Genomic DNA, 18,053 nt, shown 5'->3' on the forward strand with positions numbered 1-18,053 from the left:
TAACTATTGTAATATTCTACCCATGACAAGCATGCTTAGTTTGGTATAGTTTAAGTTGCAGAACACTAGAAGAGATCTGAATGAATATTCTCTTTATTCCCTCAAGGATGATATTTAAATGATATCACTTTGTATGCACAGGAGAGAAGCTAATTCATGACACCAGAGGCTGTCTCTGTTTGTTAAGGATTCTCTTTTGGAATATTGGTTGAGTAAGGCTGGATGACTTTGCCATTATTAACCATTCTGGGCCCCTTTCATATAGCCCAGCTTAGTGAGAACAAGTCTACTTCCTTAATGCATTAATGGTATCAAATACTTTAAAGTCTAAAAATATACTTAGGCCCATATGTATCTCACACACACACACACACACACACACATACACACACACACACACACACACACACACACACACACACATTTAAAACTCTAATGGCTGTACACTCTGAAAGAAGGGTTTTTGTTTTTTTTTAAATAATAGGGCAGTATACATTGAGACAACCCTTTATCAACTAAACTGAATAGTTGACTTTCACATTTAAACCAACATTGTAAGTAAAATCCATATGAAAAGTATGATCTCTGAGAATTTCATGAGCAATAGCTAATTAGCATGGATTGACAATTGATGACTGAAAAAGATCCCTGGCCAATCAGACCTACAAGCCGTTATACACCATTTCAGCTGAGATGCATAGGAAGCATCTCAACAGAGCAAAGGACCACGGACACTTATCATTCACAGACATGCTTTCACTCAACCTCCTGTTGTGGTACACACCTGTAATCCCAGCATTCAGGAAGCAGAAACAAAAGGATCTGAGTTTGAGACAACCTTGTGCTACATAGTGAGGTGTAGGTCATCCTGGTTTCAATAGAAAGACCCTGTCTCAAAACCAAACAAAAACAAAAACAAAAGCACTAAAAACCATAATAATTGTTCTCATTTGCTTTTCATATAAGAAACATCTCTCTCCTCTGTGCAACTAGCATAGTCATCAGGATCAGCAATCCACTATTGCTACAAACAAAGAGAGGGAAGTAGGTTAGTCACTATGGTCACCCATGGTGATAATTTTAGGATTTCACAGTTGAGAAGGTAACTATGTACCATTCTACACTCAGACGCATTTGAGTTTGTGTTTCCCAAGTCAGCATAATGAAAGAATGGTGGACAAATCTGGCCTATTGGGTTTTAGGAAATGTTGTTTTGTCATTCTCTGATGTCCTCTAGTGCTCTTTCAGAAACAGAACAGAGACCACAGTTGGAATAAGAGTTAAGTACCCTGATACTATTTTGTTCTGCTAGGTAGAAACATAAATGTAGACCTTAGTAACAGTTTGATATGGATATTTCTAAGGAAAAGAAGAGCCCCACTTTGTGAGACTTTTATTTCAATCCTTTCATTTTTTTTTCAGTTTGATTTAAAAGCTATAAATCTCACCAAAATTTAAGAATAGCTAAGACACGTTCTTAGTCACAGAACCATGAAATTATGTTAGTAGGTTGCTATGTGTTGAAGTAGGCTTACAGTAAGTTTCTTTGATACTCATCCCCTAGTGAATAGAATGAATCACTGAGATAGGATAAAATTATTTTTCTAATGTCAATATACCTTCCACCTTAAAGTCAGCATAGCTCCTACCTTAAAATCAATATGGCTTCCATTTTAAAGTAAATATGTTGCCCACCTTAAGATCACTATGATTTCCTACCCCCTGCACACATTTCCATTATGAAGCTTAGTTTTTGTTTAAGTATCCTCTTAAAGCCCCAACATATGAACAATTTTAGATTCATAATGTTGATTCCTTTTATTTGCAAGGCATCTAATCATTCATCAATCATCTTCTTATTATATATGAGCTCCCCAATTCTCACAGGAACCCTATAAAATAGGTCAGTAATTATTTTCCCATTTTTATACTGAAATGTGTTCAGTATATAGTGGAAAAGGATGAGAACACAAGTGTTATAAATAAAAGAACTTTCAGATAAAAAAAATCTCAGCTCTTCCTGAATTAGATTTAAGGTCTTTGACATGATTATTTCACAAAGAAAATTGATCACAGCCATCAATAAGACAAGTTTAAATTTACTCTATGCTTCATAGTCTGTGAAAGGATTTCACAGAGATATCCAGTCCCATTTGATTTTCACAACATCGCAAGGTAGGGAGGGCATCCTTCTTTGAAAGGTCAATAAACTGAGAGGCAGACAGATTAAGAGACTTAGATGAAATCACACAGCAGGGATGGGCCCCAAGCAACTAAGTCTCCAAACTGAGGCTCTGCCTCCAAGACATATTCCTCTCTTTTTTTTTCCCTAATCCTAGCAGCAACAGTTGGCATGCCTGACATTTTCCTTGTTCCTGGTAAATAAGCATGTGACTTGTTTTAGTGAAACTAAAAAGAAACCAAAGACTTGTTGCTTTTACATAGGAATAAGTTCTTCTCTGGGGAATATAGAATTATCATCAATAACATGGGTTGGCACAGGGACATGGCTCAGTTGGGGAAATGCTAGTCTGTTGAGCACAAAGACATAAATTCAAACCCCAGAACGTATATAAAATTCAGGCATGGTGGCACCTGCTTGCAATCTCAGTGCTGAGGAGATAGAGACAGGCAGATTACTGGGGCTCCTTTGCCAGCCAGCCTCGTCTACTTGGCAAGCTTTAGGCCACTAAGAGACCCTGTGTCCAACTGACAAACTAGACAATGCCTGAGGAATGACACATGAAATCGTACTCTTCTCTGCATGTATCCACCACAGACATGCACCAGCATATACACAAACATGTTTACACATGTGCCCATACATAACACACAGACAGTAAACAACAGGGATTAGAACTGAGTGTCTTTTGCTACTTCCGTGGCTTATAGTAACGTGCTTAGCCTCTTTGAGTTAGGGTTTTTTCCTCTATAAATAAGCTAACAAGAGAACCTGCCCCATAGAACATGTGGGAACTGAGCGTGTTAACAGAGCTAAAAGATTGGAAAGTTATGGGTGTGTACAGAATCCTACAGAGAGTCACCCATTGTCACTGCTCTTTAGAGAAATAGCTTCAAAGTCTGTGCCAACTTCTTGTTCTGTAGTTTTGATTCCAAAAGAAGAACATTTCTGGTCTAACCCACAAAATGGTCACTTCCTAATTCTCCAAGCTTCTCAATATCTGGGCAGTGAAACCAAACTCCAAGCTGGAGCAGTCTGGTGGAGAGATCATTTTCTATGTATGAAAAGTGATTTTCTGGTGAGCAGTGTAGAAATGATTGTGGGGCACATAGGCATCCATACTAGGATGTAATTAGTCCTATTCATCTGCTAATCAAACATGCATTTGGCATTTGGAAAACAAATTAGCACTATTCCACACTAGATGATTCGAGATTTCCTTAGAGAGTCTGGCCTTCATAATCCTTTAATTCAAACCTGAGAATAATCAAAATGCTGGCTGCAAGTCAGGATTGTGCAGAAAGATGCAGATGCCTCCAAATGTAAGTTTGCCTCCTTTCCCCTCCCCCCCAAAAATAGGATTTCAAAGTTTCAGAATGCTAGTGCAGGCAATAGATTGAGAGCGGACTGAAGGGATCCCATAAGGCTTGATCAGAAGCCACATTGTGTAACTTTGAGTGATGCCACCAGGGGAAGCAGACAGATCCAGACACCTGAGCTCCTGTAAAAGATAAGCTCTCTTAAAACATTGGTGTTCTTATCTCTCGGGTTGGCTCACATAGTTTTAATAGCCATGGCTTGCATCACTAATGCTTTCATCAGCCGGTGTAAAATAAATCCATTAGTCATAGTGTCCTTCATGTGATAATGATATTTAGGGCTCATTAAAAAGTAATTGTAGCCACTTTCCTCTACTTTATCAGCAGGATTCAGCTGGTGATTTGATGATCCGAAACATCCAACTGAAGCATGCTGGGAAATATGTCTGCATGGTCCAAACAAGTGTGGACAAACTCTCTGCTGCTGCGGACCTGATCGTAAGAGGTACTAGACTATTTATTTTTGTTTCTTAGTGCTTGTTTTTTTGCCTTTTCAATATTTCTATGGTAAGTACTCTGCCACAGCAATGGACATCCTCAGTGGGTTTGAATTATGTTAAAACTACAAAAGCTAACCACTCTAAAGGGTGGTTAACAGTCTACAGATGTTTCCTGAACATGTATCCCTCATAAAAGATGGACAAGCAGAAAGTGCACAGAATAGGTCTAGTTTTCAGAATGAGAAGAACTCCCACTGCCCTAATTATGACTACTCAGGTGATAGGATGTTCTAGAATAACTTTTAGACTGACAAAAGCAATTAGGTAAAAAAGTGATTCAACTAGCCCTTTTGTGTTTCATCTGGACTGAACCACATTAGTGTTTTAGGTTAGTGGTATAGCAGGGGCTTAAGGAAACTTACTTTTCCCCTAATATTATTATGCCTGTGTTTACCACTCTGGAGGTGGTGGGATCTGGGGAAATGGAGCCGACTAATGAGGCAGTCTGAAAGTCTCATGCAATTGTCAACTTTGTTCAGTGCATCAAACAACTTATACTCTGAGGGCTAAGAAAGATCACCTAATGAAAGTTCTCATAGGTTCAAGCTGTAAACAATCAAAGGACAACCCACACATGGCAAAAGCATGTTTTCCGTAGAGGCATATAAACATTTAATTGAATAATACCGGCAAGCAGTAACGAGTAATCTGAAGTTAACCCACACCTAGGCACTACACCTGGGAGGAGAACAGAAGACACATTCCAAGAACAAGTTTGTGTTTTGAAGAAGCTGAGGTCACAAAACTCTTTTCTTGTGCTCTTATGGAATGTTCTCACAAGCGTTCAGCATTTTTCTAACACAACTTTGTTCCTGGACCATGTTCTGAGAGGGCTGCCTTGATTTTAAAATATGACTTGATAAGGAAACACTCATGTGCGTGAAATGTCATGAATAGGAGGGTATTTCATACAGAACACAGACCTTGAGCAGACTCTTAGTACTAGTGACATAGTCTAAGTTAAACCTTGCAACTACGGCTACCCTAAATGAGTTCACCAGCTGGAGAAAACTCCGGGCTTCAAATCCATTTATAAAAGACATTTAGGATTTTTAGGATTTTTAAAAAAGAGAAACTTGCTTCAAACTCACAATCTTCTTGCCTCAGCCTGGAATTACAGCCTCAGTGCTGGAATTACAGATGTGTGCCGCCACATCCTACCAACAGCAAAAAGAAACAGAGAATTGTCATTGTATTTCATGTGAATAGTGTTTTATTTGCTTGTATCTGTATACCGTGGGTATGCAGTACTCACAAAGACCAGAAGAAGGTGGTAAATCCCCCAGGAACTGGAGTAACAGATGTTTGTAAGCCACCATGTGGATGCTGAGACTAGAACATAGGTCCTGCACAAGAGCAGCCAGTGTTCTGAACTATTGAGCAATCTCTATCCCATCAGAAGAAAAAATAATGAAAATTAAAAGCTTTGTGAAACTGTGTACCCAAGTTTTTTTTTTTTTTTTTTTTTTTTTTTAAGTTTTAAGTGCGCAGTCAGGTGGAAGTTAAAGGTCCATGGTACAGCATTGAAGCCTTGGGCTCCACACCCAACTCCGCTAAACACAGAAACAAACAAGCAAAAGATAACCCAGATCATCAAAATAATCACATGCCGCAAACCCATTAATCAGAATTACTAACTGTTGGTAGTGGGAATTTTTGGTCAACTACCTGAGCCTAAAATACAAACCCTGGCTCCATGGGTAGGGTGATCCAACTGCACAGGGTATTTTGAGAATCAATTGAAAGGATTGCTCTATGCCCAAGGCAGATGTGAGGGGGAGCTGCACAGGAACTAGCAACTTAATTGTCAAAAGAGGTTAAAGAGAAACTTCATTCCTGTTATGACTGCTTTAGTTACCTCTTAATTGCCACACACAAAAAAGTTAACCATAAAGATAAAGACCAGATAAAAATGAAAAATTGTATTTTCAACTCCGGTAGCTCTGCCTACAGAATAACTTACAGAAATGTGTTTATTTCCATTTTTAAAATACACTAGAGCTGATCTGCTCTCCCCTTAGGGACAAAAGAATTCTGTTGCTGGTAATTTATCCTCTATTTAATTAGGATAATGTTCAGATCAGCAGTTTAAAAACCAATAAATTAGACTAATAAATATTTAAATCAGTAGTACTTGAAGTTCTTAAATTATATTGTATACTTCATTTCACAAAAAATATCACTGGATACCAAGAGGAATTTGCTAACGCAGTCTAAAAGAAAGTGTAGCCCAATCAGTTAATAAAGCCAATAAATTAATATGACACCTAAAGCCGCAGTCTTTCATTTTCTCTCCTCTTGCTCTGTCCTTGCATCTTTCATGCACATTGCAGTGGGGAGACAAAAACGTACTTCACTGCCCTTAAGAGGGTTTTGTATTTGGAGTGAGTGCTGGTTTGTATGTTGACTCTGGACCTTTTCATTCCTTTGTTTAATCTACAACTTTCTCATGGCCTCTAGTAAGCCTCCCTTCCTTGAGCAAGAAATCAGACACCAGCATCAGAGTACTTGTCCTAGTGCTGGGACAAAACCATCTTACACTTTGATCAGTGGGTACTTTTTTGTTGTTTTAAAAAACAGGCCTACTTTCCCTAAAACACAGTAAACCATCCCCAAGATCACAGCTATGCAGTGATGGAGCTGGGTGACAGGAAGATAAAGGATGAGAGAAGCCCTGAAAGCATCTTCCTCCTTCCGGTGACAGGCCCACACCACTCCCCTTCATTTCCTTCCTACACAGTGGCCACAAAGGGGCCCAGATACTTCCTATTGATTCAATTCTTTGAGCAGTTGAAAAGGAACACTCTTCTATTTGTGGAAGAGACTAAAGGCTCCCAAACAACATTCACAGAAAAAGGGCAGAGATACTAGGAGGAGAAGGCTGCTCGGGTACAAAGGGGTGTATATTGTCTTCTGGACTTTACCTGGTTATTAGGAGTAAAGACCAAAGGTTACCTCAGCTCTATCTAGGTGGCATTAGACTGCCATGCTGAAATGTCACCATGGAAAATTAATCAGTTCCAACATACACATTTGCAGACATTTCATTCAGGAGTCGGGGGAAGAAGATAAATTTAGCCTCACCTGTGAATCCATAAAAGTGATTTTTTAAAGAAGCAAAGAGACTGCAGAGTGTTGCATAAAGGTGAAAGGGTGAATTTCAGAACAAAGTCTTACCTGGGGGATTCCCATTAACTTTTCACCACTCCACGAGAGGTGTCCTTTCTACCTTGTCTCTGAGCTACAGCCCGGGAATCTTCTGAGAACACATTGGATTGCTAAATTGGGTATCAGAAAAAAAAATCTTGGGAATCCTTCTTATGTCTCTCCAACAAATATGGGACTTGTCACCCTGTTCTCTCATCATCACCTTCTATTCCAAGGTGGTCAGTTGTCATTTAGACTACACTTTTGAAAGTTCATTTAACTGTCTGGCCACAGCTTCTAATACTGACAACTAGGTGTGTCCTGGATCTTTACTCTGACCCTGTTGTTGCTTCAGCTGCGAATTGTTTCCCGTCCCTCTGTGTAGGATCTCCAGACCTTCGTGTAGGTGTGATTTCTACCCCTTCCAATGGTTTAGGTCCATGGATGTAGAGACGCAATAACTGTCAAGAGGATAAGTAGGAAAAATATAGGTATGACTTATAGAAACTGCTACAGAGGGATGTTAGTCTCCAGCTTAGTTTTAAAATTACTTCAAACAGAAGGATGGCCCTGTGACCCTTGAGAACTGGTCCTTTTCACAGTAGCCCCTTTGCAAGCAAGCACATGCAGCTTCTGGATACAGTGAAGAGGGCAGCGGTGCCCATTACAACACTTTGTCTATTTTTGTCCCCCTCCCCCCATATGCTGTGATTCCCTTGCAAAGAAACGGGCTTAGAATGAATGAGTCAGTTCATTGCTATAATTTCAAAGCTAAACAGGGCTCTTGTTACCCAGCTGATTTCCAAAAAGAAATTATGGGAGAGATATGTAAGTAAATAAATGACGGAGTGAGCCAGTACCCCATTTAAGTAAGTAGATTATATACTTGGCCATTTGAGTGCACGGTCCACTTCTGAATACCTTGCTCTCTCCCAGGCCCTCCTGGTCCTCCAGAGGCTGTGACCATAGATGAAATCACAGACACTACTGCTCAGCTGTCTTGGCGACCTGGACCTGACAACCACAGCCCCATCACCATGTATGTGATCCAAGCGAGGACTCCATTCTCCGTGGGCTGGCAAGCCGTCAGTACAGGTATCATCCTGCATGCTGAGTGCTGGTGTCTATCAGAGACTTCTAGGATGGCCTGTGAATGAAATATGGAAGAACTGGGATACATCTAGGCCAACACAGCTACAAATGATACATTATATCTGTGTCTCCCAGACACAAACCAGCTCTACTATGGTTTCTTTAATGTTTTCCTCTACATTAATGGATATTAATGTCATGGATCTAAGCATCTAATCTATGAAATGATTGGTGTGCTGTGCTGGGTATTTTTATTTTCTTAATAAGCTCAGGGCTATTTATAAAAATAAAATGCATTGATCTGTGTATTATTTAAAATCACCTCTATACCACAGTGTTCCACGTTGAAAAGTAGTGGAAAATGCAAATCTATAATCACAGTCTTTGCAAAGTTCATGGACAGCTGTCCAGAATAAAATACCTAAGAACTGTGCAGAGGCTTTTGTCTTGCTGCCTCCACCTGTACATGAATTAATTTGGAGATGACAAGGCATGAAAATGTTTTAATCAGTTCCACAAACTCTAGTCTGTGTTTTTTTTTTTTTTTTTTTTTTTTTTTTTTTTTTTTTCTGCTTTTTTCTCCTTAGGTATCAAGCTCTTTTGCCATTTTGACAAATACTTGTGAGAAATAGTTGAAGAGGGATAAGAATTGATTTTTGGTTCATGGTTTTAAAGATTGGCTATCCTGGGGCCTGAAGCTATGGAGAATGCCAGGGTAGAGAGGACATGGTATGTCAGAACTCAAAATATGGTTTCTGGGAAACAGAGACAGCTAGGCACCAAAAACAGGACTCTCATCAGAGGAATGCTCCAGTGACATACCACTTCCAGCTAGATCCACTTCCTAAGGTTTAGTCATTCCTCAGTACCCCAGGGCCAAGATTTCATCATGTGATCCTTTGATGGAGATTTCAGGTTCAAACCATAACACTGTTGTCATTATAAGTAGTAGGGCATCATTATTATAGTGAAGTAATTCTCACTCTCTTTGTTACATCAGTTCACTCAAGTCAGACATCAGTTGCTGATACCATAGGACACACAGTCTTCAAGGGTCAAAGATGTTTCATTAAATTATTCTCACTTTACATGTTTTCTGCTTTTGCTATGTGATGCCAGGTACATCTGTAATTCTTACAGCTATTCTAATGGTAAAGTTAAAATGATTATATTCGCACTCAAATTTGGTTACTGGGCCTGTTAACAGAAAAAGAAAATGAACTTTCTACAGAGATCTGTTGGTTAACATAGTAAAGATGATCATTTTTCTTATATTCCTAAAACACCTCTTTGAATCCACAGAAAGTTAGTGTTTACAGTCAGAAAAGCACTTCTTAGATGTGTCAAACTAAAGGAATCAGGGGTATGTAATAGAAACACATAGTATGAAATTTACAAAGAATTAATACAGATATTATATTCTGTGGGAGTCTGTGGGAGTGACCCTAGCTGAGACTCCTAGCCGCAGGGGATATGGAACCTAAACTTGCTACCTCCTTCCACTGGAGGTAGGGGGATACCAACCCACCCATCAAACCTTTGGCCCCAAATTTGTCTTACGTACAAGAAGTGTAGGGATAAAGATGGAGCAGAGATTGAGGGAATGTCAACCTAGTGACTGGCCCAACTTGAAACCTCCCCCATGGAAGACAGCCAACCCCTGTCACTATTAATGTACTCTGCTATGCTTGCAGACAGGAGCCAGTTGTCTTCTGAGAGGTTTCATCCAGCAGCTGATGGAAACAGATGCAGAGACCCACTTCCAAACAATAGGCAGAGATCTGGGGTCTTGTGGAAAAGTGAGAGGAAGGATAGAAGGAACCAAAAGAGTCAAGGATACCACAAGAAGACCTACAGAGTAAACTAACCTGGGCCCATGGCGGCTCACAGAGACTGAACAGCCAAGCAAAGAACATGCATGGGCTGGACCTAGACCCCCTACACATATGTAGCCGATGGTCAACATGTGGGTCCCCTAAGAATGGGAGCAGGAGCTGTCTCTGACTCTGTTTCCTGCCTCTGGATCTCTTTGCCCTAACTGGTCTTCATTTTCAAGCCTCTGTGGGAGAGAATGTGCTTAGTCCTACTATGACTTGAGATGCCAGGGTGGGTTGGTACCCCTTGGGGGCTTCCCTTTCTCTGGGGGGGGGCAAAAGGGTGGGACTGGAAGGAAAGGAGGGAGTGGGCTGGGATTAGGCTGTAAAGTGATTAAACAAATACATGAAACTTTAGATTATCAACAACACAATTTATATAAATTGCATAAAATTGGACCTAACATTTATTTCTGCTTCAAGACATCATCAAGGCCACACATCCATCCTTTGCGACTAAAGGAATGTGTATTTTGCTTGCAAGAATTCCTTTTTGTCTAATTTCTTCCTCAAATGTCATCTCAAAGGGAAAAAAATGAAATATTGACAGGGGTTGGGATAGGTGACAATAAAATTTTACAAAAAGGAAATATAGCATTAATATAAATGAATGAAAGAAGAAAGATAAAAAAAAAATATCCCTACTGCAGATAGCAACAACTGTGTTATGATTTGAACTTGAAATCTGCCTCAAAGAGTCATGTGATGAAAGCTTGGTCCTAGACTAATGACATTACTTCGGGAAGTGACAAAACCATAGGAGATGGCTCTAGCTGGAGGTGGTATGTCACTGGGGTACTCCTTTGAAAAGTATCCTGTCTTTGGTGCCTTCCTGATAATCTGGGTTTTCAAGACACTAGGAGGTTTCCAACTCTGAGCTACTGTGTTCCCAGCACCATGGCATTCTGTCTGGCTTCAGTACCCAAGCATTGAAACCAGCCAACCTTTGACCAAAATGTCTAAAACTGTAGACCAAAACTAATTCTTTCCCCTCTCAGACTATTTCTCCCAAGTATTTATCACAATAACAAAAGAACCTAACACAGAAGCAGAAAAGAAAATGAAAGCATGGACTAGAATTTGTGAAATTGTTGTACAGCATGTTCTGACCTCCTCGTCGTCGTGCCAGGAGACTGACTGTGATGCCCTCCTGGAGGTGGTAGTGGTGCTGCTGTTAGAGATGATGCGACATGCTCCTAAAACCATCTCTGCATTTTCCGGGCCCAAGTGGATTCTCTGAAGCCTTCTCACTCACCTTTTGATCTCTTTCAGTTCCAGAACTTGTTGATGGGAAGACATTCACGGCAACTGTGGTGGGCTTGAACCCCTGGGTTGAATACGAATTCCGCACTGTTGCAGCAAATGTGATTGGCATTGGGGAACCCAGTCGACCTTCAGAGAAAAGGAGGACAGAAGAGGCTCGTGAGTATCCTTCAAGATACATATCGTCTGTTCCGGCAGCTCCCATTCCTTAAGACAGTGGTTCTCAACCTGGGACTCCAATGACACTTTCACAGGGGTCACCTAAGACCATTGGAAAGCACAGATATTTACATTATGATTCATAACAGTATCAAAAGTACAGTTATGAAACAGCAATGAGGACAGTTTTATGGTTGGGGGTCACCACAACCTGAGGAATTGTAGTAAAGGGTTACAGCATTAGGAAGGTTGAGAACCATTACCTTAAGGAGGAACCTTGACTTCTTCCAGATCATTAGCTTCAGTGAGCTCTATATTTTACACACCCTTTACCTTAAAGGATGATAACAATCATAAACCAGACCAGGAGAATCTCAACCGTGGGGTTCCTGAGCTTTGATCAGCTTCTCAGTCCTCTGAGCCACTGGTATAGCAAGAAACAGTATAGTCTTTCTTTCAAAAGTCAATTCTTTCTTCTTCATATATGTCAGAAAAAAAATCAGATGGTCAGAGAACATTTTCTCAGAAATCTTTGTTAGTATTTTCTTAGGACATAAACAATTGCCACAAGTAAATGATGAGACTATGCTGCATATAGCTTGCTTGATGAACACAGGATGAAAGTAATGTGTACCCAGCTGGGCCAGATTGTGCTCTTGTAAATTGGGAGATCCTGTTGTGTGGTCTCCATAGAGTTCCCAGCCATGAGAGTAACAATGATTTATAAAGGCATAACAAGATCCTAAGTAGGCCAACAATTCTACCTTATTCTTGAAATTGATGGGGGAGAAATCCATCTAGGAATGTATCGTTGGATTTAAACAATAGGATATACTGACTCACTAGCTATAGGTCCCCAGCTACTTATTTAAAGAGTCTTCCTGAAGTTCTTCATTCATATGACGGCATAACTAATACTACGCTCTCTTCTCCCATCCCCAAAACTATAACTCAGATCTGCCCTATCATCCTGAAAAGGAAGTGAGTCTGATTTCCCCTCTTTTACAGAGAAAACTGGGCATCAGAGAGGTTAAGCACTGTGAGCCAGGGTTCAACCTATGTCCACCACTTCCTTCAACACCCAGCTCAAAGCTCACCTTCTTCTGAGAAGCCATTAGCCCAGAACTCCTCTGATCAACCTGCTACTCCAGAACACCACTGCTCTTCTCTGTTATGTCTGCAACATCATTGAGTGTTGTCCACGTTTCTCTGTGACATTCTGCATGTGCTCTCACCCTCCCACTAGATTGTAAGGTGGCAGTTTGTCCCACCTTTCCTTTGTGTTACCACCACATGGTTAATAAAGGTCTAACCAAGCATGAAGACAGATTTTTTTTCCAGTCCTTTCTTCTTCTGTGGAACTCCTAGGTCTTTAAGGATGGCACTAAACAATTGGTCAGTAGTATCTGGTAATGTGTATACCCTGTTGAACCAGAAACAGGTAATTAATAGCAATTTTCTTGGGACATTTTGTTTCTTCAAGTCAGTACAGTGCTCCCCTTGTGGCCGTTATTTCTGATTTCCAAAAACAAAGGGGCAGGTTCCCAAGTATTCACTAACAGTGAGTCGCCCCATCTGGGCATCACCTAACCCCCATTTGTCATAAGCATTTGAAATAACTTAGTTTCTTTTTTGTCTCCTGCAGTCCCTGAGGTCACCCCGGCTAATGTGAGTGGTGGTGGAGGCAGCAAGTCTGAACTGGTTATCACCTGGGAGGTAAATCCATGACAGAACCAAAGAGACAAGCATTTTTCTGGGCTATTCTGTTATATTCCTCCATATGACAAGAAGCCAAAAACTGTCCCCCTCTGTTTCTGAGAAATCTATTAATGGCTATCAGAAAGTGAAGGTTCTTGGCCACCCAGTGTTAAAGCAAGTTTTAATTTGACTGCTCACAGGAAAAACAATCATGAGAGAGGAGATAACGCAAGTTTTAAAAACAAAAAACAAAAAACCAATAAGGAAGTCTGTTTCAGAGAAAACCAGTCTTTCTTTTCTTTCTGAATTGCTGCATGGCCAATTGATTTAAAACATCTGCCAGCTATAGATTGAGTGTCCCAGAACAATTTCCTGGCAGTTGGCTTTGCTGCTGGGTTATGAGGTATTTCTTTATAAACAACCTGGAGGAAGGTTAGTCACCAATTTATTAAAAATTGATTTTGAGAGAGGAGGTGGGAGCTTCAACAAGGGTTTGAAATGTGTTCCAAAGATTTTAGACAATGTCCCCTGAAATAAAAAGCCTTTCATTCACCCAGAGTCCCATCAGAAAAAGGATAGAAAGCTCTCCCTCCCTCCCTCCCTCCCAGCTGAACTCAGAGTCTCTCCTGAGGAGCAGAATCTTGCCTGAGCAGAGATGGCCCTCTTTTATGAATTCTTTTGTCTATTTGGCACTGAAGGAAAATGACTATTAGATGGTGCATGGTGGAAGGGTTGTTTTGTAGGAAATGAGCTCTGTGGTTAATTGGCCATCATTTGTAGCTGTTTCAGAGTTGAGTCCACCTCCCCAGAGCCCAACTCACCACAGCAAATCTTTATTTCATTTTTCAAGACTGTTAATTACTCTGGTACCACATGAATATCTTGGGCAGGTTAAAGTATAGCCCTAAAAGATTTGTGAAAATAAAACCCAGTATAAAGTGGTGAGGGAAACACTCTGAAATATTTGAATCAATTGAGGCAAGAATTGGGGAGTAGCCTTTAATATTTTAACCAAACTACTATGCGTTCTGAATATGGCCTCCTTTCCTCACCAGACAGTCCCTGAGGAATTACAGAATGGCAGAGGCTTTGGTTACGTGGTAGCCTTCCGGCCACATGGCAAAATGATCTGGATGCTGACTGTGCTGGCTTCAGCTGATGCCTCCAGATATGTGTTCAGGAATGAGAGTGTGCGTCCATTCTCTCCCTTTGAGGTTAAAGTGGGTGTCTTCAATAACAAAGGAGAAGGCCCCTTCAGTACCCCCACTGTGGTGTATTCTGCTGAAGAAGGTACGGTTCATGCTATCTTGATATTTCCTCAATTCTCAAATGATGTTCCTTTCAGGCTGTATGATCAACTTAGAGTATAAAATAATAGAAATCAAAAGAGAATTCTCATTAGAGACAGTATACTAAAAATTATTGGTTCACTATCTACCATTTCTCTGTCTCTTTCATTCCCCCCCCCCTCTCTCTCTCTCATTTTTAGAAATACAGCACCCCTGACTATGTGTGCTATACACCAGCAATCCTACAATATGAGAGGTTAAGCCAGGCTGGGGTACATGATTGAACCTGTCTCCAAAACAAAAAAATTCAGTGTCATCTCTATCATATATAAAAACATGTGGCTTTCCATCAATTGATTGCATTCCTTAACACCAAGCAAGAGAGCAAACATCTTGTGTTATCTTCACGTTTATTTTTCTGTGCCTATTATCTATCTATTGATACATAAATACCATGTACCTATCCGTTAACATCATTTTAAAAGAATCATGTTGTATCCTTTTAGGTGAATATCAAGATAGAATGTTTCATTCTCTTCCATCACTTATGTTTTAAGCCATTTTGCTCTGACTCTGACTTCTTAGGAGAGGAATCATAAAGCTGCTTGATTGCAAACATTGCCGTTCACACTGTCATAATGTTCAAGAGCCTTCATATTATTACTTCTTCTGGGAGGTCCCTGCACTCAGAATGCCTCTCACACAGTCTTCAGTATGCTTGGAGCACACCATTGTTGTTGTAATGATGAAATTCAGAATTAGGCCATGTAAGAGCATCTGAAAGTTGAGACATTGGTTTGGCGTCAGCAAAGAAATGACACGTTCTTCTTCCCTGTGGAGAAATAATTCCCCTAGAGACAGCAGGTTCCCAGGGCTTCTCCCCTACCTCTCTGCTGACTCTCACAGCTTCCCCCTGCATATTACAACCACACGCGAAACTATCCGAACCAAATCTTCTGTCCTCTTGCATGTGCTTCAGCATTTCTTGTTGTCTGTCTTATACACATTGTGAATCCCTGTACATTCTTCTGGTCAGCAAACCCTTGGGCAGCAAAGGGTTTCTGAGTTCCCTTGGGCCTGCCAAGTGGAGTAAGTGTTTGTTTATGCCTTGTCTCCTGGTTGTCATTTATAGCCATGATATTTCTATCATTTGCATGTTTCTCTATTATAACTTTCAGGCCAACGTATTTAAAGTTTTGAAGTTTTGTCATATGTTCTTGTTTAGGACAGTGTTTCCTGAGGATGGGTGATGTTTTTCCCTGTGTATCAAGTAACATATAAGAAATTTCAAATTAACACATAAGCAGAATATTATTGTTATGTATAAATAGAGATCTCCATGTCCAATATTTCATGGAGTTTGCAATGTAGTAGAGTACACAAATTGACACTAAATTATAATAGACAATGTTTTAGCTTGAAAAGGAGCTTTATTGTAGCATGTGTGGGGACATAAGAGAACAAAGATGGTGCTTTTGCAAAGCAGTAGTGAGTGGGTCTCTGGAACAGAAGAACTTTTAAAAGTATCAAATAGTCATGTAGTGATTTGAATTGCAATTTCAAAAGTACATAACTACCCAAGGTAAAATTTTGTGAATGTTATTATTTAAGTCATGGCTGAATGAGGTTTTTCAGTAAGGCAGAATATTAAGAGAAAATTTATATACAAATGGTGTACAACTCTCATAAAAATATGGCAAAACAAACTAGAATTTGAGAAGCTATTGGTTCAGTCTACTGTCAGCATCTGAGGATACTGAGCCCCAAAAACTGTAAGTGACTGGTCTAGGTTTGGAGATTACTTTATAGTGCTAAGCCACCACTCAGTTAACTGTCCTGATTCTTTCTCTCTTGTTTTCATAACCCAGCAACTGGGACTACAACTTAATTAAGATCTACCTAAAAAAATTGCTGACTATGAAACTTATGGCTGAACTTGATCATGGGTCACCTTAGTTCCACTTACCTGCAGTACAGACCTTTGTTAAACTTTGGAAGTATCTCTTCCTTAACCACCACCCTACACTTTATAATTGTTTATCTGGGGGAGGTGTTGTGTGGCTTACAACCATTAAGGACATATGGCCATGGGTTCTTTTTACCTTCTAATCCCATTTCTAGAAGTTTGTTGTTTTGAAGCTAACCAAGAAGTACTTTTTTTTTTTTTTTTTTCTGAATTCATTTCCAGAACCCACCAAACCACCAGCCAGTATCTTTGCCAGGAGTCTTTCTGCCACAGATATCGAAGTTTTCTGGGCCTCCCCTATCGGGAAGAATAGAGGACGGATTCAAGGTTATGAGGTAAGCTAGAGGCCTGTGCATTTGACCTATATCTGATCCCTTGTGAGACTTCTAAGACATACTCATTGCCTTACACAGTGTCTGTTCCAGATGCTCGTTCTACCATACCATTGAAAGAAACACTGAAGAATCTCCTGTGAGATAACCCTTTATCTGTGTTTATACTCAAACTTAGTATATCTGTGTGTGTGTGTGTGTGTGTGTGTGTGTGTGTGTGTGTGTAAACCTAAAGATCTATAATGTAGTTGGCACAATGAGCTTAAGTATGATATGCCCATGAGGATACAGAGAAGTCAAGAGTACATTGCTCTTACAGAGGATCCAAGTTCAGTTTCCTGAATGCATGTTGGGCAACTCAACAACTGCCTGTAACTCCAGCTCCAGGGGGTTTGATGCACTTTTCTGGCCTCTGTGGTTACTTAGTTTCACATGTAAATACACACACATACACACACACTTAAAAAAAAAGAAAGTCTTTTTTTGTTTTGTTTTGAGACAGGGTTTCTCTGTGTAGCCTTGGTTGTCCTAGACTCACTTTGTATAAAATAAAATCTTTTAAAAGTTTATTTTCAGTCTTATATGTTCAGAATCACCTGGACTCAAAACAAGGTGGGAAAATAAATGAAATAGCTATTGATGATTCACCAGACTGGCTACTTCTGTGGAAAAATAAGACCAAACAAAAATTCTTACTGTGAATAATTTTGCAGATCATGTGGCTCTTCTTGTTCTAAAAAGCAGTGTCCATGAACTAACATAGAAAGTTAACACCATCATAAGAACTTGCAAAACAATATTATTACCTGATGACATTGGAAATATCTCTAGTGAATATGATTTCCAAGGCCTTTCTTTTTATTTTCTCAGGTAAAATATTGGAGACAGGATGACAAGGAAGAAAATGCTAGAAAAATACGAACAGTTGGAAATCAGACATCTACAAAAATCACTAACTTGAAAGCGAGTGCACTGTATCACTTATCTGTCAAGGCATATAACTCAGCTGGGACAGGACCCTCCAGTGCCACAGTCAATGTCACGACCAGAAAGCCACGTAAGGACAGAGTTGCTCAGAAATATTTTGGGGATTCATCAAACATACTCCGAGTTCATTACCTATCCCCACCTCCCAGGGATCATTTGCATACTAATTGGTATCATTATATGGA

General features: G+C 40.0%; 1 protein-coding gene across 4 annotated transcripts in view; it reads left to right on the forward strand.

Moving 5' to 3' along the window:
* Positions 1-18,053, forward strand: part of LOC127197235 (contactin-4) — a 746,803-nt gene that overhangs the window by 713,089 nt on the left and 15,661 nt on the right. For 2 of the 4 annotated variants that reach the window (XM_051155008.1, XM_051155007.1), the window contains exons 14-20: positions 3,886-4,006; positions 8,145-8,303; positions 11,447-11,596; positions 13,242-13,312; positions 14,350-14,584; positions 16,772-16,884; positions 17,752-17,938. In XM_051155008.1, coding sequence (XP_051010965.1) covers positions 3,886-4,006; positions 8,145-8,303; positions 11,447-11,596; positions 13,242-13,312; positions 14,350-14,584; positions 16,772-16,884; positions 17,752-17,938 — 1,036 coding nt within the window. Of the gene's footprint in view, positions 1-3,885; positions 4,007-8,144; positions 8,304-11,446; positions 11,597-12,604; positions 13,116-13,241; positions 13,313-14,349; positions 14,585-16,771; positions 16,885-17,751; positions 17,939-18,053 lie in introns of those variants that run through there. The other 2 variants (XM_051155009.1, XM_051155010.1) reach the window with 2 other exon arrangements.

This window comes from Acomys russatus, chromosome 13, assembly GCF_903995435.1.
Source record: "Acomys russatus chromosome 13, mAcoRus1.1, whole genome shotgun sequence".
NCBI classification, from domain to species: Eukaryota; Metazoa; Chordata; class Mammalia; order Rodentia; family Muridae; genus Acomys; species Acomys russatus.